This window comes from Pygocentrus nattereri, chromosome 4 (genome assembly GCF_015220715.1).
Source record: "Pygocentrus nattereri isolate fPygNat1 chromosome 4, fPygNat1.pri, whole genome shotgun sequence".
Classification (NCBI taxonomy): domain Eukaryota; kingdom Metazoa; phylum Chordata; class Actinopteri; order Characiformes; family Serrasalmidae; genus Pygocentrus; species Pygocentrus nattereri.
The window spans coordinates 6667374-6690944 of record NC_051214.1 but is presented as its reverse complement, the minus strand read 5'-3'; the positions used below and the strand labels follow the sequence as shown (position 1 = coordinate 6690944).

Sequence of the window (23571 nt, the reverse complement as noted above, 5' to 3'; positions counted from 1 at the left end):
ACTTACAGGCAGTTATTTTTAAAATGACTGATCTAGCTGAAGTAGTCTGTGTTCCCTCTGAAGCCACTTTCTACAACAGCTACATCACTCAAAGATGTGTTTCACTTGTAAGGTTTAAACTGAACAAACGCCGAGTTACGCAACTCTGACCACATGCACGTGTTTTTTCTTCATTCTGTGGTCTCACTAGTTTCTCTGTCTAGTTCCTTTAAAGGCAAGTGACATGTGGCTTCAGGCTAGGCCTTGTAATATTATAATGTGAAATATAAAATTTCTCAAGCAGAAACAGGTCCCTGTTAGATGTAGAGCACGTTATATCAGGCTGTTCTTTATTGCCGCCTTTGTGTTTGGGTGAGGTCTGGAGATGGATGGAGAGACTATGGGAAGGAAATCTGACATGATACCAAGGAGGCTAGAGAACATTCTTAGTGAGAGAGAGGAGAGCGTGATCTTCTCTGGCTTATGCTTTTTGGATGTGGACTTGTGCCAAGACATGTCATGCTATGGTACTGATGTCTTGTATAAGTTTGGCAACTTGTCCTTTGAACACATTCATGCCTTACAATCATCTTAATTGTGTGGAGGGTCAAACAGTTAAGACTGGTGTGCATCTTTAATGGCACACATAGGCCACCTTTGTCTAGGTTCATTAGATCAGCAGGTCCCCTTAGTGTATTTTTGAGTGTTTTTGTACCTATTTACTTTGTGGAATACTCAAAAAAAGAAAATGTGTTTGTTTGTTTGTTTGTTTGTTCTTTTGTTGACTAGGTTTCCATCTTTATAGGCCTTGAGAGGTCCAGTGTCCCTCATCTAAAGTCAATAGGTAAACACTGCAATATTAACAGAACTTGTAAGTGTTGTAATTGTGTTGCCATCACTTCCCTAATGAGTGGCTGTTGTTAACACTTGCACTGAAGTAACCCTCCTGTCCTCTTCACCTCCCGCCCCTTACTTTAGTGTTCCCAGTCAAAATTGACCGGTCAGTTTTAACTGCTCTAAAATGAGGACAAAAACTATTTTTCACCTCCATATTTTTACTCAACATTCTTGAGCTGTGAACAACGTCTCAAAGTAGTGTTTAACCTGAATTTATAGAATTAGACATAAAATAACTGCAGTGAAAATACAAACAGAGTGAGTGAGCTGGGGGGGTGTGTATGAGGATGAGTGAGTGAGTTGGGGGGGTGTGTATGAGGATGTTCTCTGTCTGATGGATGAATATAGTCTGGATACCCATTCGTTTCCTATGGCGGTCACTTGTGACCGGGAACACTACAGGTGTAACGATTGATTGATTAAACACTCAAAATCGTCCTATCAATCCAAAATATGTCCTATCATAGGCAATGTTTCACTCATTTCCACCAGAGTGCAGCCTCCAGAACCACATATCAGTAAGATCAGAAAACATATTTCATATATAAGAAAAAAGGACAGGGATTTAGGAAGTGAGGTTGAGTGTCTGCTACAAGTAATTGGACACGAGAAGCAAAAGAATAAGATGGAATGTCTATAGTTCTTTAATCTTTCCTGTCTTTTCTGAGCTTAAATTATGTTGAACTTGACCTGAACTCCAGTTCCCTAACCGAGGGATCTATAAAGCCAATTGGCCTGAACATGTTTGCCTGGAAGTATAATGTTCTTCGTATTCATCTTAAAATACAAGACGTATAAAGTGTTCGATGAGTTTAATAAGCACTTTTAGTGCCTCATGGAGCATTTATTAACCACACTCTTTGTCTGGAAAGCAACCTTTAGATTTTTTTTTTAATGGGAACTGAAACCATGAGCTCAGTCCACAAACCTCAGAAAGTTATTTTTAAAAATGAGAAATCTCGCTGACAGTCTGTGTTCTCTATATGTACCATTCTACAGAACTGGATCAATGTCAAAGTTATAACCCACTCATTTGGACTTTATACTAAAAAGTTTTGCTTTAAGTGTCTCTGTGCTTTAATTTATTTTACAAACTAATTATTCCATTTTATCATCACCCATAAAATAATGATGCTTTTAAAAATTTCACTGTTTTTTCTTTGTCAGCTCCACACTGGCTTCCACCTCTGGAGAGTCAAGGACTCTCCCGTTTTGTATTGGCTCACTCCAGCTCAAGCTCCCCCTACCATTAACTATGCACACCTGCAGGCCCGTTGCAATGGGGCCAGCAAACCAAGCAATTCCCTGGGGCCCCGAGCTGTGGAGGTTGGAGGGGGCCCGGTTGGTGTTGGGGGTGTGTTTGCTTGGGGCCCCCAAATTCCTTGAAATGGCCCTGTTAATAGTAGATGAACTCAGGGATATGCAGGTTTACCATTACTGGCTGTAGCCCACCTCTTGTTATGCAATCTTTCAGCCCCCTTCTACCACATCAATCAACAGGACCACCACAGAGCAGATATTATCTGAGTGGTGGAGCATTCTCAGCACAGCACTGACACTGACATGTATGAGGTGCTGGTTAAAGTGTTGCTGTGATTTTTTACATGTATCAGCATCACTGTTGGGTTGGTTTGCAGCCAACCCGAAAATCTCAAGCCAACAGTGGACCTGTGGTCAGAAAATGGCCACTGCCACAGATTCGACCGTGCCTTTCAAATTTCTGACTAACAGATGGACTGGTGTTTGTAAAAGTAGACATACAGGGTGTCATATCAAGGTAAGTGTGTCTAATAATGTGACCAATTCGATGTAATAAACCTTTTGCAGCAGTTTCAAATGGAAATCGGATGCATTCTGCCTGCATGTTATGCCTGAAACAGGCCTAAATCCACACTTTGAGTCATTTGCATGGAAACAAGCAAAATGTGCTCCACTTCATCATATTTACGCATTAGTACATTAGGACAGATTAGTTCAAGAATAAGCTCAATGCCCAGGAAATTGTGTGAGCACAAATATAAAATACTGAACATACAATTGTTTATTTGCACCTTTATTTCTGATTATTTTAAGTTCAATTAAAACTTAAACAATCCAAAATGAAAAAAGCATCAAAAAAATGCAAATATAGAATTGTGTGTGCATGTGTATGTATATATATATATATATAGACTCTCGCCAGCCACTTATTAGGTACACCTTGCTAGTAAAAGATTGGACCTCCTTTTGCCTTCAGAAGAAATTAATTCCTTAATTCTTCGTGGCAGACTTTCAACAACGTTCCCCAGAGATTCTGGTTGGTTATTTGAGTTCCTGTTGCCTTTCTATCATCTGGAACCAGTCTGCCCATTCTCCTCTGACCTCTCACATCAAGAAGGCATTTTCGTCCACACAACTGACCGCTCCCTGGATGTTTCCTCTTTTTGGACCGTTCTCTGTAAACCCTAGAGATGGTTGTGTGTGAAAATCCAAGTAGATCAGCAGTTTCTGAAATACTCAGACCAGCCCGTCTGGCACCAACAACCACGTCACGTTCAAAGTCCCTTAAATCCCCTTTCTTCCCCGTTCTGATGCTCGGTCTGCACTTCAGCAAGTTGTCTTGACCACCTCTACATGCCTAAATGCATTGAGTTTCGGCCGTGTGATTGGCTGATCAGCTATTTGTGTTAACAAGCAACTGAACAGTTTAATAAAGTGGCGGGTGAGTGTATGTATGTATATATATATATATATAAAATCCAGCCTTGTTTCTTGACTTGGAAAAAACTTTGGTTCCACTGGCTTACATTCAAAGTAAAGTGTGTTTTTTCCTTCTTCTGTAAAGTGACCATTTTGGAGATACAAGGTTTTGTTCTGACAACAGCGGTATCAAATATTCACATGGTGGAGGTGGGAGGGTGTTATCAATTCACTCTGATGGAGGCATATTCAGTCATATCTTCTGTATGAATTGCAGTGGGGGTGCTGGTTCTGTTATTGTGGACTACAGTAGAGTACGTCACTTGATCCTGCAGACAGAACACGACTGTTACAGCACACACACCAATGACACTGTACACCTTTCTTTCTGTGAAGGGTTGATATTACAGTGTAATGGATCCTCATGTTTTAACAGGTGACATAACTAATTCTAAAGGCATTTGATGGTTTTCTAATAGGATCTGATGATGTTCCACAGGAAACTAGGGGTTTCAGATGTTAAACATTAATCCTGTTTCCATTAGGGACTGTGTATAAGATGTGATGGGATAAAAATACAAATATATTGTAATGCGATAGATTGTAATAGTTTAATAGGTGACCTATAACAAATTCTAGAAGCATTTGATAGTTTCTAACAAGATCTAAAGGAACTACCAGAAACTAGTGGTCTTTGTTAGCATTAACCCCATTCTCATTAGGAATTCCCATGTTTTTAATCATAATGGTTCTAAGGTATGATATGATGGGATATGATGGGATGTGAGGGAATATGATGAGATATGATGGGATATGGTTGGATGTGACAGGATATGATGGGATATGGTTGGATGTGACAGGATATGATGGGATGTGCTAGGTTATGACAAGTCTTAATCGATTATGATGGGATGTGACAGATTATGCTGGGATTTGACGTGATATGGAGAAATATGATGTAAGATTATGGGATGTAATGGGATGTGAAGAAACAAGACAGGATGAGATATGATGTGAAGGGATATGGTGGGGTATGGCTGGATGTGATGGGATATGATGAGATATGATGGGATATGGCTGGATGTGATGGGATATGATGAGATATGATGGGATATGGCTGGATGTGATGGGATATGATGGGGCGTGCTGGGTCATGTTGAGATTTAAGGGGAATTATGGGATGTGTTAGATCATAATGTGATTTGGGGTGATATGGTAGATGCTGGGATATAATGGGATGTGATGAGGTGTGATGGGATGAGGTAGGAAGTGAAGGGATATGATGGGACGTGATGGTTATAATGAAATGTATGAACACACCTGTGTCTCCTGCTCTCTCTCCATCCCTTTTTGTTCTCCACTCTCCATCTGTCCCTGTCTCTGTCCTGTGGAATGAAACCACACAGAATGAGACACATTACTGCACATGTCTCAAAAGAGTGAGTCTGTGTATGTGCTTGTGTGAATGTGTTCTATATGTGTGTGTGTCTGTGTGTGTCTTAGTGTGTGTTTGGTATGTTCAGTGTATCTGTGTGTGTGTGTGTGTGTGTGTGTGTTTGGTATGTTCAGTGTGTCTGTGTATGTGTGTGTAGGTGTTGTATATGCAGGTATGTTTTCTATGTGTGTGTGTGTGTGTGTGTGTGTGTGTGTGTGTGTGTGTGTGTGTGTGTGTGTGTGTGTGTGTGTGAGTGTGTGTGTTTGGTATGTTCAGTGTGTCTCTGTGTGTGTAGGTGTTGTATATGAAGGTATGTGTTCTATATGTGTGTGTGTGTGGGAGAGTGTGTATGTGTGTGTTTGGTCTGTGTACATGTGTGTAGGTGTTGTATATGCAGGTATGTGTTCTATATGTGTGTGTGTGTGTGTGTGTGTGTGTGTGTGTTTGTGTCTGTGTACGTGTGTGTGTATGTGTGTATTATCCTGTGTGTCTGTTTGTACCTCTGTATCTCCAGTAGACGACTCCTCCCAGCAGGAGAAGTCCCAGCAAGAGAACAACAAGGATAACGATGGATAAATGCATACTTGGAGTTTGAGAGGCAGTACCTATGTGTTAGAAAACACAAACATTGTGAGAGAGAGAGAGAGAGAGAGAGAGAGAGAGAGAGAGAGAGAGAGAGAGAGAGAGAGAGAGAGAGACTTGAATACAGCCATAGTGTACAATTCGTTAATGAGCAATATTTCTGTTGTTTCTCTGTGTGCAGACCTGTAAATAAACTGACGTCTGAGTATGTTGCAGAAAGTTGTGAGATCATAAAAAATCATTCCCACTGAAACATGAAAACTGGAGCAAACTGTACTTACTGACAGGTGTTTGAAAGGAAGCTGTGATTGCAGTAGATGTTGTGGTTTTAGTTGAGCCCTCTGTAGAGAGAGAGAGAGGTTTGATATTCAGTGCAGAAACAGAACAGCAGTAAGAAGATTATTAGAGACGCTCAGTAACAGTAAAGCTATTTGCTATGAACTGTTAGAAAAGTCCTTCCTTTAAAATGTACACAGTGAAGGTGATATAAAGAGTGAAATGCATTCATATAATGTGATCAAAGACAGAGAGCTGGGTAACATTATAATAAGTCCATATTTTACAAGACATCAGGTAAATGTTTCATCTATAACTGACTAATTATGAACTCATTAGGTATTTAAAGTTAAATGTATGTGTGTGTGTGTGTGTGTGTGTGTGTGTGTGTGTGTGTGTGTGTGTGTGTGTGTGTGTGTGTGTAGTAGCAGAATAAATTTAACATTAAGATGGAAGTACAAATATATTTGTCCCACATATTAAACTTAAGCTGATCTCACTTTGTATAAGTTTGTTTCATCAAGTTTAACCTGATCTCGAAATCCAGTGTTAAGTGATACTCTTTCAAGTTGAGTTGGACTGTTGGGTAGAACCAACAACAGGAGTGGTGAAGTCTTTTAACACTGTTTAGTGTCATTAACACTGAAAGATTAACTCTATCAACAGTGTTTAACTCTGTATTGTGGAGCCATTTACACTAGTCAGTAGTGTTAAATAAGCTTTTTTTTTACCTTCAACAGTGAGTTTGATGTATGTGCGTTTATTTCCTTTGAGTTCACACAGGTAAAAGCCTCCATCCTCTTCTGTCAGGTGTGACATAAGTAGAGAGAGATTTCCTGGAGAGTGACCATTAACCAGCTGAACTCTGTCTCTGTACTGACCTTTCCCACCTGATATCTCTTCATACATATTTGTGTTTGTGTTGAGTTTCTTCCAGGTGAATGTCTCAGGTTTGGTGTGTAGGTCAGTGCAGTAGCAGGAAAGCAGTGCTGACCCTCCTGTACGTGCTGTGATATATTGTGTTATATCAGTCTTTTCCAGATTACAACCTGAGGAAAAACACACATCAGTAAAGTAAGGAGAGGCAAGTAATGTTGTAAACATGAAAAGCAAACAACAGCAACAACAACAACTAAAAAAGTTATAAAACATTCCATATAAAACTGGATTCAGGCAGATAAATAGCATGATGTTTCTGTCAAAACAAAAGGTTCTACCTCAAAAATGGTTTCTTTACACAATAAAGAATGATCTTAGATATACACTTAAATTAAGGGTAGATGTTTGGTCTCACTTTACTTGGGAAAGTCCCCTATAGATTATCTACATATGTTCAAATTGTTAACAAACTATCTATTGGAACTCAGTTGATTCTAAACAGTGGTGTGGTTGCAGTTAGGATTTGGACCAGGGTTAGGGCTAGGACCAGGCTGAGGGTTGGGTTTAGGTTTTGAGCTGAGGTGAACGTTAGGGTCAGGATTAGAGCCACCATTACATGATGGTCAGTTTAGTAGATATTTAGTTGAATGTAACTTGAAAGTAAACTTCTTCTTCTTCTTTTGGCTGCTCCCTTTAGGGGTCGCCACTGCGGATCATCTGCATCCATCTTGCCCTATCCACTGCCTCCTCTACTTTCACACCAACCATCTCCATGTCCACCTTCACTACATCCATAAACCTTCTCTGAGGTCTACCTCTTCTCCTTCTACCCGGCAGCTCCATCTCCAACATTCTTTACCCAATATATCCACTATTCCTCCTTAACACATGTCCAAACCATCTCAACCTGGCCTCTCTGGCTTTATCTCCAAACCGCTCCACCTTCACTGTCCCTCTGATCTGCTCATTTCTAATCTTGTCCAGCCTCGTCACTCCCAACGAAAATCTCAGCATCTTCATCTCCGCCACCTCCAGCTCAGCCTCCTGTCTTTTAGACAGAGCCACAGTCTCCAAACCAAACATCATAGCAGGACGCACTACTGTCTTGTAATCCTTCCCTTTCACTCTTGCTGCTATCCTTCTGTCACACATCAGCCCTGACATCCGTCTCCACCCACTCCATCCTGCCTGCACCCTCTTCCTCACCTCTTTTTTGCACTGTCCATTGCTCTGGATGGTTGACCCAAGATATTTGAAGTCATCCACCTTTACGACCTCTACTCCTTGCATCTTCACCTTTCCACCTGCCTCCCTCTCATTCACACACATGTATTCCATCTTGTCTCTACTGACCTTCATTCCTCTCCTCTCCAGTGCAAACCTCCACCTCTCCAGATTCTCTTCCACCTGCTCTCTACTCTCACCACAGATTACAATGACATCTGCAAACATCATGGTCCATGGAGCCTCCTGCCTGACCTCATCTGTCAACCTTTCCATCACCATTGCAAACAAGAAGGGGCTCAAAGCTGATCCCTGATGTAACCCCACCTTCACCTTGAAACCATTTGTCACTCCAACTGCACACCTCACCACTGTCTCACTATCCTCATACATGTCCTGCACCACCCTAACATACTTTTCAGCTACACTTGAAAGTAAACTACGTATCTACAAACCATCTAAAGTGGACTATCCAGATTAAGTGTTACCCAGTTTTGAGGAGTCAATTAAAATGTACCACACTATGATCAGTTTGCTTTAGTTTGAAAGGGTCACACTGTGTTTAGATGTTGTAGGTGGTCCAGTTGAGGCTCAGTTCAGAATAGTGAATGATGCAAAATGCAGAAAGCATTGGAGTGAAAACCAGACACGTTTGACAATACTTTGTGACTGTCCACCACTTTGTGTACAGTATGTGGTAAATAACCACAAAGTGCAAATAAAAAACCTTAAATCATTTTTAATGTAGTAATTTACATTTCATGAGAAAGAAGAGATAGATAATTCTATATACTACTGTATCCACAGTGACCACACTCTAATGTCTTTGTGTTAGAAAAACTAAACTTTATCCTATTATATTCTAACTAAACTTTATACTCTATGCTGTAACAGAAGACTGTTATATTCTAGGCTGTGACCTGAGCACTGCGAGATCACATAAGAAAAGGAGGCGTGTAAACATCAATGCCCTATGAGATCATGTAAGGATAAAAATATGTATAAACATCAAGAGACGCTTATGAGACGTGCACACAAAGCTAAAAGGAGAAGCACCAGTTCTTGGTAAACAGGACTCTTCACTTCTCAACTTAACTGCCAAGAACTGGTGCGGTTAATTCTAGAGGAAGGGGGACGCTACCTGCTTAGCTATAAGACCCTTGTTCTTATGTTTATCTTTGAGCATTTGCATCTGGACTATGTTGTGTGTGTAACTGCTGCCTTGCTGCAAGAATAAAAGACTTTGAAGACAACCAGTGATCCCAGGCTGTATTTCTTACACTGTGAAATAGTGGAACACTGTCTTTGTTCATATTTCTATTAAAGCTGTACACCACCAGGGTACAAAGGTTGACTCAGGGGTCATTTTTGATCCGAGAGTCATAAAATATTTTTTACAAGAACCGCAAACACACACACACACACACACACACACACACACACACACACACACACACACACACACACACACACAAACACGATGCCACTGAGTAAATGTAGTCTTTCTGCACTGTGGAGAGGGAAAACTCAGATATTTACAGAGTTTGTAATGAATGACAAGTTTTTTTCATTATGCAAACTAGATTTAGGATTTAAAATTCAATTGAGCTGCTTTAATTTAGAGGTTCTGTGAAGGTGGGTCACTTTTGACCCTTAGTGTACAAAATGGTAATGTTACACAAGGGTTGAATGTAAGTCTGAGATTTGCATTGCACCACAAAGGAAAGCTCAGAACAGTGTTTTACCTTCAACAGTGAGTCTGATGTCTGTGTATCCGCTCCCTTTAACTTCACACCTGTAATTTCCTCCATCCTCTTCAGTCAGGTGTGATATGAGTAGAGAGAGATTTCCTGGAGAGTGACCATTAACCAGCTGAACTCTGTCTCTGTACTGACCGCTCTCACTGGATACCTCTTCCCACTCGTTGCTATCTGTGTTCTCTTTCACCCAAAGAAATGCGTCAGGTGGCACGTGGTCAGTGCAGTAGCAGGGCAGCAGCACTGACTCTCCTGTACGTGCAGTGATAAACAATGGTCTTCCTCTGTTTTCCAGAGTGCAGCCTGCAGAATCAGTAAGATAAGCTTAATCACAGTCTCTAATGTTGTCTAATGATCTGGCTGTTTTAAAATGCATGAAATATTGTTTTTAATTCAAATAAGAAAATTCATAATAAAATCAAAGTTAAAAGAGAGACCAATATATTTTCTTCAAAACAATCATCCGAACAAGCCATCTCTATAGAAATAAATAAAAAAATCTGTCAATAACAATTTATAAATAACAGCTTTTAGAAACAATCATATGCTGGCATGTATCAAAATATTCTAGCAGATTTTGTACAGATAACTTAATACATGTGAAAAGCAAATTTTAAACTTTATGCTTTAATTTTCCTGGACAGAGATTAAGTCTTGCTCCAGATTGTGCCACAGACTCTAGTGCTAGTTCCCTGTCATGTTCCTGTGCTGGTCTCCCAGTCTCCTGCTCAGCTGGCCTCGGTAGCTGACCCAACACATTTGGGCTCTGCCCCTGATGTAGGAAACTGCCCCTCTTGGGCCCCATGGGCAGCTAATTTTCTGGACTCATTATCTCCTTTATATATGCTCCTCTATTAGTTTAGTTATTGGCATTTATCTATTGCAGTTCATCTATTTAAAATGTTTGTTTTCTCTACTTTTTTGGACTGTGTAAATGCCTGCTTGTCTCCTGAATTGGGATTTCAATGCTAAGACTGACCTTCAGCTTCCCCAACAATACAACTCTCTCTCTCACATCTCATTTGTTACTCTATACATATTTTGAAAGGAAAGTGTAGTCCATAACTAGCCTCATCTCAGTCCAGAAAACTGACCACAAAAAGTAAATAAAGAAGCACTCACCTTCAGAGACAGGAAGCCCGATGAAGAGAAGATAGAAAGTCAGCAACATCCTCACTAGTAGAACAACAGAGTCCACAGCACACTGACCGCTCCACACCCAGCACTACACTAGCCCTGTATACCACACTGAGTCCACAGCACACTGACTGCTCCACACCCAACACTACACTAGCCCTGTATACCACACTGAGTACACAGCACACTGACCGCTCCACACCCAGCACTACACTAGCCCTGTATACCACACTGAGTCCACAGCTCTCTCAGCAGCTCTTCACTGGAGTCTAACCCACTCTAATGTCCGTGCAGCTCACCGGAGCTGGGAGAGAATCAGCTTCGGTGAAAATGTTCCGTGTTTTAATGGCTTTGTCAACCCTTTCGTGAGACCCAGAAAACCACACAATGTGCCGTTGTGTCATCTGAGACATGACAACACTTTCTGTTTCCTCTTTTGTTCTGCGCTGTACATGGGGCCACATTTTGGGGGGTGGGTTAGGAGAAGATGTTGACTTTTTACTTATAAACTCTTCTCTCTTTGACTATTCTTTAAACTACTGTAGTGCTGCAACAATAAAGACTGTATTGCAACACTGACCTCACCGCTGTATTGTGTGCTACATGCTCAGCACTCATCCTCAGATGGCCATAGCAAAGTCTAGCAGTGTATAGTTTTATGACCCTCATGCCTTAAACAAATCATTTTATCAGTGTGATGACTTTAAAATGGTCTTTTAAACAGGTAGAACCCATTAAACATTCCTATAAGCCAAACTCAGTCTTTGGAAAGCGGCCCTTAACCACAATGACTGCAGACCACATGACTTCTTTTTAAAATAAGCATAGTCCAACTATTAAAGTCAGGTTTCCATATATAGCTTTGTATGGGTAAACTGCAACCATGTCAGCCAGTTTTGGTAACATGTTTTTCTAAGAACTGACACCCCTCCACTCTGTGGTTTTACTAGTTCTTCATTCTGTTTCTTGTGTGATGAAACAAAGTGATCACATGGCAATTCAGTGTCAGTGTGGTCCGTGCTTTTAGTGTGCTGATAATACAACAAAGAATCTCAAGAATCTCAACTCAAGGATCTGAGTTGGCAGTGAGTTTTAAGTCTCTGAGAAGCAAGTTATGTTACACTATAATGCCAAAAGTTTTCACTCACAAATCCAAATCATTGAATTCAGGTGTTCCAGTCACTTCCGTGGCCACAAGTGTATGAAGCCGAGGCCCTAGGCCTGCAGACTGCTTCTACAGACATTAGTGAAAGAATGGGTCGCTCTCAGGAGCTCAGTGAATTCCAGCGTGGTACCGTGATCGGACGCCACCTGTGCAGCAAGTCCGGTCATGAAATTTCCTCACTACTAAATATTCCACAATCGACTGTCAGTGGGATTATAACAAAGTGGAAGCGATTTGGAACGACAGCAACTCGGCCACGAAGTGGTCGGACACGTAAAATGACAGAGTGGGGTCAGAGGATGCTGAGGGGCATAGTGCGCAGAGGTCAACAGCTTTCAGCAGAGTCAATCACTACAGACCTCCAAACTTCATATGGCCTTCAGATCAGCTCAGAAACAGTGTAGAAAACTTCATGGAATGGGTTTCCATGGCCGAGCAACTGCATCCAAGCCTTACATCTCCAAGCGCAATGCAAAGCATCGATTGCAGTGGTGTAAACTGTCACCACTGTACTCTGGAGTCCTGACCTCAACCCAATAGAACACCTTTGGGATGAATTAGAGCGGAGACTGTGAGCCAGGCCTTCTCGTCCAACATCAGTGTCTGACCTCACAAATGAGCTTCAGGAAGAACGTTCAAAAATTCCCATAAACACACTCCTAACCGTTGTGGAAAGCCTTCCCAGAAGAGTTAAAGCTGTTATAGCCGCAAAGGGTGGGTCAACATCATATTAACCCCTATAGATTAAGAATGGGATGTTACTCAAGTTCGTATGTGTGTGAAGGCGAATACTTTAGGCAGTATAGTGTATGTTAGATCTGGGGTTTGAGTCCAAGTTGAGTCTCTGGGTCGTGACTCTGATCCAAGTCTCTAAGAAGCAAGTCCTAGTTGAGTCTTGAGTCTCTGGGGTGTGAGTCTGACTTAAGTCTCGAGTCTGTGAGGCACTAGTTTGTGTCAAGTTTGGAGTCTTTGGATGCGAGTCTGGCCATAAATCTCTGATGTGTGAGTTTGAGTCTAAGTCTCTGGGATGCGACTCCAAGTCAGTTATTATCTTCACCTTTCAGGCTTGAGACAGCTTTAAATATTGAGCCTTTCAATACAGAAAAATCTTCAGTCTGATGGACAGAACTGGAGCACTACATGTAGTAACTTTGTTGTTTCAAATAAAGAGGCAAAGCAACTTGAAACGGTTGGTTGGTCTGCAGGTTTTAGGTATGCTAGCTAGCTGTACTAATAGCTAATCCATCTGAACCTTTGGTAAGATTTAATGGAATGTAATCTGGAAAAACTTTGGCTAGATTATCTGACAACTAAAGCTAAATTAACTTTTGATGGTTTTGCTTTAAGCACTGCATTTATTGCGTCTAGTGCTTTGTTTTGGCCTTCAAACAGAAGGTGTGCAATGATGTCAAGATAGGTATCAGGTCCAATATCAGTCCAATACCATGTTCATTTCCTCACAGTTGTATTCGTACTCATAAAAATTCATAGATTTTTTAAAACTATCATTGTCAAATAGAATGAACGGAGACCATATAGTTTTATGATGTATGTTACAGTGCACAGTGTGGTTAGTTGAGCTACTGTAGCTCAGCTTCTCAGCATGCTTGATTGAGTTTCATTTGAAAGTGTTCACAGATAGAGCTGTCTGTAAAGGTTACATTTCAGGTAGCAGGTAAATCGGGCCTGGCATCTTTGTACAGTGTGAGTACATAAATTGAAGGCTTTGTCTGTTGACAATGGACTCTTTAAAGGCAAAGTATGATTCAGTCCCAGTCAGTATCAGTGACTAGTAAAACCATATACTTGGTCTGAAGAAATGATATTGATACTTCCCTTGTAATTTCAAGTCATATCTAACCTGATGCCATTGCGGGCTGCGAGATGAACAGCATTACAGTAATCACAGCTCCCATAACTACCTCCAGAACCAGAGCTAGTTTTAACTGCCACTCTGAGAACACAAGCACCGGCTAGACTGGAATGTTGAATGGCTCTACTCACAGTCAAGAGACATGCCAGTTAAATCAAATCATGAGCCAGTCAGGTACACAGCCGAGTTGCGTCACCAAGTCAGTTAAGTGTGTGGCTGAGTTGAGTCGCAAGTCAAATCAACATGCGAATTGAGTGCGGCCTGAGTCTGAGTTGCAGACTCCAGCCAGAGTCATTGACTCGAGTTCATATCTCTGCAGTGAAGGTGTTTTAATAGTGGGGCAGCAGATTTGGTGAGTGGTTTTTGGATTGCTTTTGATCTCTAAAGGCTTTGCTCTTTTTCCAAGATGGGCACAAGAGCTCCAAAACAGATTGTATAAATGACATTTTGGTCAGCATATGTAATAATTGTGTTTTATATGGCCATTCTTCAAAATCCCTTTTAGAGAGATGAGGTTTAGCCTGGTTCAGGAGTACAGGTTGTTGATCAGTGTGGTCAGGCACAGGTGTAAATAACCTGTTGAACCAAGTTTCGGTTAGTGTATGAAGCAGGCCGTTATGCTGTGCACAGTTCTAACTCATTTCATACCAATCAGATGAGGGAAATGTTAGCTTTGTTTGCTGGAGAGTGGGGTTCAAATACCAGTTTGGGGTGTAATGCTACTGTTTTTGACTTTCTTTGATGAAAAATGATTCCTTTCTTTCTCTTAATAACACTTAATAATATTTTAAAGTAAAATAAGGTTTCATTCATGTTCATGTTGCTTATTTTCTATTCTGCCCCCTACATGTCCGTGCTTTGACCTGCATGCAGGGAAGGTTTTCAGCACCTCGGACAGCGACAGTTTCTAGCTTTTCCAGGTCCTCATAGGGACAGGTGCCTCTCCATTTTTTATCTCCTCATGCGTCCCTTCTATGAAGTATTCAATCCAGCCTCTTGCAGAAGTGCCCAAAGTGACATGGTCTTCTCTGAATCGTTACAGCACTTGCCATTTCCTTTTTTGTGGTGTTGTTTCACAGTACACAAGCCCACAACTGACCAAGCTACTACGTCGGCACTGGGTGTAGGCGTGTTGCAATTAAAGGTGGCGATTGAGTGTCCACTTTAGAGTAGAGAATGGACATTAGACACTGTATTTGAGCAATCTCAAGAGAATATGTAGAGTTTGTTGACTTTACACTGTTTCTCTCAAATCAAGTGGCCTTAATGGTCATTCCTTAATATAAATTATATGCACTGGTGCAAAATGTCATTCTTCAGACCTCAATACACAACAGCAGGACATTACACTGGACAATATAAAGTGCAGATACATGACAGAACATTAAACAAAAAAAATACAGAAAACAATAAACGCACATGACGCAAACTAGATAGGACAACATAACACAATGTCCACTCTATTAGACACTCCGACCTTGTTGGTCAACCTTGTAGATGTAAAGTCAGAGACGACAGCTCATCTGCTGCTCCACAGTTTGTGCTGGTCATCCTCTAGTCCTTCATTAGTGGTCACAGGACGCTGTTGGCTGGATATTTCTGGTTGGTGGACTATTCTCAGTTCAGCAGTGACACTGAGGTGTTTAAAGACTCTAGCAGCACTGCTGTGTCTGATCCACTCAGACCAGCGCAACACTTACTAACACACCACCACCATGTCAGTGTTACTGCAGTGCTGAGAATGACCCAAATAATACCTGCTCTGTGGTGGTCCTGTGGGGTCCTGACCATTGAAGAACAGGGTGAAAGGGTAAAAGTATGCAGATGTTACGCTGTTACTGTAGAACTACAAAGCACTCCTAAATAGTTTGTGGAGCTGATAAATCAGACAATGAGCATACAGTATCTCACAAAAGTGAGTGCACCCCTCACATTTCTGCAAATATTTTATTATATCTTTTCATGGGACGACACTATAGAGATGGAACTTGGGTATAACTGGGATATGAAGTTGTTCCATGATCTGTGCATGAGTGAAGTTCCCCTCCGCACCAGAGTCGATCAGAGCTGAAACAGCAAGAGAATGGGACTGACAGTATATAATTACAGGTGACATCACCGATTCGGAAACCAAACCCTTTGTGGGAACGCTCACCACATTAGCATGTGGAGTGAACTCCCTGTGCTGTCCAAGGGTCGGCGGATTGCTTTTTTGTGGTCTTGTCACCAACTTGATGTCCCGCTTGGCCACAATACAGACAGAGGTAATTGTTTAACCAGTGCTGTCTTTCCTCTAGTGACAACTGAGATGAAACACACTGCGTTGGTTTAGTGGTTTCAGAAGAGTCCCGGGGGACTTTTATTTGATGCTGTGGACCTTTTTATTCTTATTTCTCTTTCGAGAGTGCAAAAGATGATCTAGCTTAATAGCTAGAGTGATTAATTGATCCAAAGTAAGGTCTTCATCTTTACTAGCCAGTTACTCAGTCACATGATATCCCATGAGATTCTGGGATGTGAAGTCCATCTCTTCTTGAGAGCTTGCCAGATTCGTGACACTGGTCATAAATCTCTGATGTGTGAGTTTGAGTCTAAGTCTCTGAGATATGGCTCCAAGTCTAAGTCATCAAAGAACAAGATTTCTAAATCACAGTGTATGTCTGGCTTCAGAGTACTTTCAATAACAGCTGAGCCAGCCAAACAAAAGACCAACAACAAAAAAAGTGAGCTCCGCAGATGCGTTGGCCTTGGACGTGATTCCTGTTGTTAAATAAGACAGATTTGAAGTGGGGATCAAATCTAAGAAAAGTACATTACTTACAGCTGTACAGACACGCTTTTCTGAAAAAAACCCACAGATGGTCCAAGGGGTTCATGACCCCCTGCTCGCAGATTGTATAAAGGACATTTGGTCAGCTTGTGTAATGATTGTGTTTCATATGGTTCTTTCATATGTTCTTCAAAATCCCTTTTAGAGAGATGAGGTTTAACCTGGCCCAGGAATACAGGTTGGTGAATGTGGGTGGGCACAGGTGCAAATAACTTATAGATAGATATATGTGTGTGTGTGTGTGTGTGTGTACGGCTTTGATTCAAATGTGATTATAGCATTCATTTTCTTTAAATCAGACATTTATCAGTACTGAATGTAAACAAAAGGTGAAATAATAACTAAATGAAGGAGCATATTTGAAACACTGCAAATGGTTAACAAGGGATATGAAATCCATCCATCCATCCATCCATCCATCTATCCATCCATCCATCCATCCATCCATCCATCCATCCATTTTCTAAGCCGCTTCCCCATCAGGGTCGCGGGGGGGTGCTGGAGCCTATCCCAGCAAGGGATATGAAATGTACCACTGAAATAACTTTAGTTTACACACATCTTCAAACTTTAGCCATTATTCCAGGACCCAGTAGAAACTGTTTAGCTTATGTTTAAAAAGCACTTCATATGAAATACAAATAAATAGAACGTTTTAGAGCAGAATTGATTGCACAAATATTAGGCATCAACGTCTTTGGCCAGTTTTAGAAAAATCAACAGATCTATATCACTGGGGTGCCCAAACTTTTGCACGTAATTTTATGTAAGACAAAAAGAACATTATGAAAAGTTCAACAATTCCAAGCATTTTCAAGAACAAATGGAAATCTAAAATATTCATACAACATGTTGAGATACTTTGGCTGCTAATTGTTCATGATGAATCCACGCCAGTGTTGCCGAGCTGCACTACTCCAGACTGACCACTCTGTCTCCATCTCCATCAGCAGTGCTGTAGTGAACTCCGGCGGGATCTGCCTGAGCTGCAAAGAAAGCAAAATTGAACTCACACAATAAAGAAAACAGGAATATTAGTTTGTAGACAGTGCTTTGCTAATATCCTTTGTACCTTTGTTTCTCTTGGTGTGATAAACCACAGCTACTATAATGTGGAGAAAGATCACAGTGACCAAGGCGAAGGGGACGAAGGGCAGGGACTGTGGAGGAGCTGCAAAAAAACCCCCAAAAACATCTAATTATCTCTGCAGGGCAGCAATAGCGACCCTTCTGTATGGGTTGTGGTAGTTTTTCAGTCTTTGCCAGAGTGCAGTAGGAATGTATTGATTAGGTTGATAAGGTTGCTAAAAGAATCTATAAAGACATTCATAACACACTGTAATTCACACATAAGGCATTCTATGGTATATGATGGTGTGGTATTATATGGTAGCTATTCATAATGCATAGTAAACATGGTTATACAGGCATTTATGAAGTGCTAAAGGGCATAACATCTTTGGATAGAATGCATAGGCTTGGTGATAATTACTTGCATAACACTTTATAAAGCAAGAGTATATGACGTCATAAAGTAAGATAATATCTGTTTATAAGAACTTATGCTGTGATGCCCTGTAACACTTTATAGAGGTTTATGCTAATGACCTACAGGAATGTTTGAGTGAAGTGATATTTTTATGACTGACTTTTAAATGTTTAAGAAATTTCATTTCAGTACATAATGCCTTATAGAGCATTATAAGAATGCATATGATGTGCATGAGAAGCAGCATAAACATGCAGTGAATTTACATATTAAACCTAACAATGTTCACTTGATCCTGTGTGTGCAGAGCTGTAAACTCTGCAATTTATTATGAGAGAACATGATAAATAATCCTAGTGAAAATATAAAACTGAAGTAAGCTGTACTTACTAGTAGTCATGTGAAACGAGCTTGTGACCGCAGTAGATGGTGTAGTTTTAAGTGAACCCTCTGTAGAGAGAGAAGAGTTTGATAGTCAGAGCAGAAACAGAACAGCAGCAAACAGCTCACTGTAGATTGTGTTGTTGGAAGAGAAACAACAGCAGGGGGTGGAAATGCTCCAAAGGGTTAAATATGAACAACACAAATGTTCTTTTAACACTGTTTAACACTGTTTAGTGTCATTAACACTGTTAATGCTTTAATCAGTGTTTTACTCTGTAGAGCGGAACCATTTATGCCTGAAAGTAGTCTAAACTCTTTAAGTGTGAACTGGATATTTAAACAATATGCTGTTAGATTTACCTGCCTGCCAATCAAAATAGTGTTTTACCTTCAAAAGTGAGTTTGATGTATGTGCGTTTATTTTCTGTGAGTTCACACAGGTAAAAGCCTCCATCCTCTTCAGTCAGGTGTGATATGAGTAGAGAGAGATTTCCTGGAGAGTGACCATTAACCAGCTGAACTCTGTTTCTGTACTGACCACTCCCACTGGATATCACTTCATACATTTTTATGTTTGTGTTGAGTTTCTTCCAGGTGAATGTCTCAGGTTTGGTGTGTAGGTCAGTGCAGTAGCAGGAAAGCAGGACTGACCCTCCTGCACGTGCTGTGATATACTGGGTTATATCAGTCTTTTCCAGGTTACAACCTGCAGAAACACAGATCAGTAAAGTAAGGAGAGGCAAGTAATGTTGTAAACATGAAAAGCAAACAACAGCAACACTAACAACTAAACAATCACTAAGTATTCCATGTAAAAGTGGATTTGGGAAGGTAATAATTAAGATACACTTTTTAATCCCACCCAGGGGGAAATTTCACCTCCGCATTTAACCCATCCGTGAAATGAAACACCACATGCACACACTAGGGGGCAGTGAGCACACTTGCCCAGAGTGGTGGGCCGCCCTATCCACTGCACCCGGCGAGCAAATGGGGGTTAGGTGTCTTGCTCAAGGACACCTCAGTCCTTCTCAGACTGTCAGTGCTGGTGATTGAACCGGCAACCTGCTGGTCACAGGGTCAGTTCCCTAACCTCCAGCCCACGACTGCCCCCTAAATGCTGTAATATTTCTGTCAAAACAAAGCATTCCAAAACGGTTATTTTACAGAAACAGGAAAAAAAAACATTAAAAAAAAAATAATAATAATAAAGTTCGGTCATCCGGGAGGGACTCGAGAGGAGAGGAGGAGCCAGCTGAGGTGGTTCGGGCTTCTGGTTAGGATGCCTCCTGGACGCCTCCCTCGGGAGGTGTCACAGGCAAGTCCACCTGGGAGGAGACCCTGGGGAAGACCCAGGACACGTGACTATATCACCCAGCTGGCCTGGGAGTGCCTCGGAATCCCCCTTGGAGAGCTAGTGGAGGTGGCTGGGGAAAGGGAGGTCTGGGCCTCATTGCTTAGGATGCTGCCCCCGTGACCTGAACCACGGAGAAGCGGAAGATGATGTATGGATGGATGGATGGATGGATGGATGGATGGATGGATGGAATAAATAATTTAAAAAAAAGGTTTAAATGTAAGTTAAGATTTTTTTCTCAGGTCATTTTGAGTCATTTCTTTCTGGCTTTTTTGTCATGTTGTCATAAATGTTACACATAATAATAACAATAACAAAAGTACTACTACTACTACTACTACTACTACTACTACTACTACTAATAATAATAATAATAATAATAATAATAATAATAATACAAAGATTGTCTTAGGGGTCAATTTTGATCTGGCAGGTACGACTAACTCATAGCCCACTGACAGCTCCACACCCAGCACTACACTACCTACATACTGACAAAGCTTGTGATGAATGACCGGTTGTTTCTTTATTTTTTTAGGATATAAAATTGAATTGAGCTGCTTTATTTTAGAGGTTTAATGAAGACGTGTGATTTTTGGCCTTAGGACAAGGTGAGTATACAGAAAATTATGGCTACACAAGAGTTGAATGTAGCTCTGAGATTTGCATTGCACCACAAAGGAAAGCTCAGAACAATGTTTTACCTTCAACAGTGAGACTGATGTCTGTGTATCCGCTCCCTTTAACTTCACACCTGTACAGTCCTCCATCCTCTTCAGTCAGGTGTGACATGAGTAGAGAGAGATTTCCGGGGGAGTGGCCATTAAACAGCTGAACTCTGTCTCTGTACTGACCGCTCTCACTGGATACCTCTTCCCACTTGTTGCTATCTGTGTTCTCTGTCTCCCAAATAAATGCGTCAGGTGGCACGTGGTCAGTGCAGTAGCAGGGCAGCAGCACTGACTCTCCTGTACGTGCAGTGATAAACAATGCTCTTCCTCTGTTTTCAAGAGTGCAGCCTGCAGAATCAGTAAGATAAGCTTAATCACAGTCTCTAATGTTGTCTAATGATCTGGTTTTAAAATGCATGAAATATTGTTTTTAATTCAAATAAGAAAATTCATAATAAAATCAAAGTTAAAAGAGAGACCAATATATTTTCTTCAAAACAATCATCCGAACAAGCCATCTCTATAGAAATAAATAAAAAAATCTGTCAATAACAATTTATAAATAACAGTTTTTAGAAACAATCATATGCTGGCATGTTTCAAAATATTCTGCATAAATACATGAAGATATACATGCTTGTCTCTGAGTTGAGGCAGAGAGTAACAAGGGACCCAGGGTCCGCCCCAACCCTCTCCCTGACCCAGGTTCAGTAATATAACCAATTCTGTCTCTCTGCCTCAGCTTTCACAGCAGCCTCTTGACCAGTCTCCTGCAGGTTTACATGGTGGGTCACCCCTGTACTGAGCTGTGCTTTAGTGGTGGTGGGGGAGTGGAGGGGAAAGGGGGTTCTGTCACCAACTCCCCCTTTCAGGCCTCACATACTACTCTTTCTTTAGCTTTCTCTGTGACGTCTCTGTTGTGTTGTGACTAGTTGTTAATCTATTTGAAGTCTGTGTTTTCTCTGCTATGCTGGACTGTGTACATGCCTCCTGAATTGGGATTTCAATGCTAAGACTGACCTTCAGCTTCCCCAACAATACAACTCTCTCTCACATCTCATTTGTTACTATATAGATATTTTGAAAGGAAAGTGTAGTCCATAACTAGCCTCATCTCAGTCCAGAAAACTGACCACAAGAAGTAAATAAAGAAGCACTCACCTTCAGAGACATGAAGCCCGATGAAGAGAAGATAGAAAGTCAGCAACATCCTCACTAGTAGAACAACAGAGTCCACAGCACACTGACCGCTCCACACCCAGCACTACACTAGCTCTGTATACCACACTGAGTCCACAGCTCTCTCAGCAGCTCTTCACTGGGTCTAACCCACTCTAATGTCCGTGCAGCTCACAGGAGTTGGGAGAGAATCAACTTCGGCTGATTTCTTGATTCTTTTAATGGTTTCATCAACACTCAGACGTAGAAAACCACGCATTGTGCCATGGTGTCATCTGAGACATGACAACATTTTCTATTTCCTCTTTCTTTCTGCAACATTTCTCAGTACACAAGGCCACAGTTTTGGGGAGGGAGCTTAGGAGGATAAGTATATCTAGGTTAAATATATCTAGCTTAGCAATCATTTATATAAGATAATTGTGCATGTGTATATTTGAAGAAAATGGCCATTGTATGTATGTATATAATGGGAGAAATAGGAAGCTGAAGTGTCCCAAGTTACCCCATGTTCCACGTTACCATTATTCACCCTATGTGAACTCACCTGTGTTTCCTGCTCTCTCCTCATCCCTCTTTTTTCTCCATCACTCTGTCCGTGCAGCTCACAGGAGCTGGGAGAGAACCTTCTGGGACTGAAGCAAACTGTCCCTTGAATGTATTTTTAGCACGTTCTTGACTTTAACAGAGCCACACATAGAGTCAGTTTCCTCTGAGTCATTGTAACATTTGCTATTTCCTCTTTTTATAACAGTGGTTGGGGCAGTCGTGGGCTGGAGGTTAGGGAACTGGCCCTGTGGCTTGAAGGTTGCTGGTTTGATCCCCAGTGCTGACAGTCCATGACTGAGGTGTCCTTGAGCAAGACACCTAACCCCCAACTGCTCCCCGGGTGCCGTGGATAGGGCTGCCCACTGCTCCGGGCAAGTGTGCTCACTGCCCCCTACTGTGTGTGTCTATTCACTAGTGTGTATGTGGTGTTTTGCTTCACGGATGGGTTAAATGCAGAGGTAGAATTTCCCCATTTGTGGGATTAAAAACGTATCACTTAACTTAACACAGCAACAATGGCTAAGTGATTGCATCTTCAGCGGAGAGTGATGGCCCAACAAGTTCTGATATAGCTGTATTTTTACCATATGCATGTTGGACATATAATGGTTTTGTAATGCACTTTAAGTATGACACTGAACACTCTTCACATTAGATCAGACAAATTATTTCATCACTTTTTTGGGGGTAACTGAAACCATGAGAAACAACAAAGGTCACAGAAAAAGTAGTCTAGCAATCTCGATTTAGCCATCCTTAATTTTTAGTCACTCAGCAACTGGATCAAGTCACGTTTACATGAGATATACTATTCAGTATATATCAGTTTATCCATGTTTGCCATATTTAAACTATGCAAATATGGTAGGACTCCTGTTATTGTTACCTTTTGGTTGAAAATAACATTGAAATGCCCAGTGGAAAATTGTCCAATCAGGATTTGTCTACTGTACATAATCTGTAATATCTAGGTCGACACAACCAAGCTTTTTCATTGGTTAGGCCTTCAGGAGCTAAACTAAAAAAAAGTGACAGTGAAATCAACTCGTCATGGTTTCATTTACAATATGTGAGACTAATTTTATGAGAAACACATGTCACTCTAGGCCTTCGGGAAGTACTAGTTACAACAATGACAGCAAGTTTTTTTCCAGGTGAAAAGTTCGTATTTGTTCCTTTTCATAACCTAATGTTTTAAAACAGAACAATAAAATAAAAAAACCTCTAGA

At 41.1% G+C, this 23571-nt stretch overlaps 2 protein-coding genes across 2 annotated transcripts; both read right to left on the bottom strand.

The window, feature by feature from the left end:
• Positions 1-3668: 3668 nt before the first annotated feature.
• LOC119263287 (polymeric immunoglobulin receptor-like) lies at positions 3669-10974 on the bottom strand. The gene is made up of 7 exons (XM_037538170.1): positions 10831-10974; positions 9697-10011; positions 6580-6897; positions 5854-5913; positions 5491-5595; positions 4876-4940; positions 3669-3884 (listed from the first exon to the last, which is right to left on the bottom strand). Exons 1-7 carry the CDS (start codon positions 10877-10879, stop codon positions 3780-3782), a joined length of 1017 nt encoding a protein of 338 aa, XP_037394067.1. The 5' UTR covers positions 10880-10974; the 3' UTR covers positions 3669-3779.
• A 6478-nt stretch (positions 10975-17452) lies between these two features.
• Positions 17453-21907, bottom strand: LOC108411751 (junctional adhesion molecule-like). The gene is made up of 6 exons (XM_037538171.1): positions 21776-21907; positions 20648-20962; positions 18975-19292; positions 18593-18652; positions 17786-17884; positions 17453-17699 (listed from the first exon to the last, which is right to left on the bottom strand). The coding sequence occupies exons 1-6, from the start codon at positions 21822-21824 to the stop codon at positions 17626-17628; spliced, it is 915 nt and encodes a 304-aa protein (XP_037394068.1). The 5' UTR covers positions 21825-21907; the 3' UTR covers positions 17453-17625.
• Between the last annotated feature and the right edge of the window lie 1664 nt (positions 21908-23571).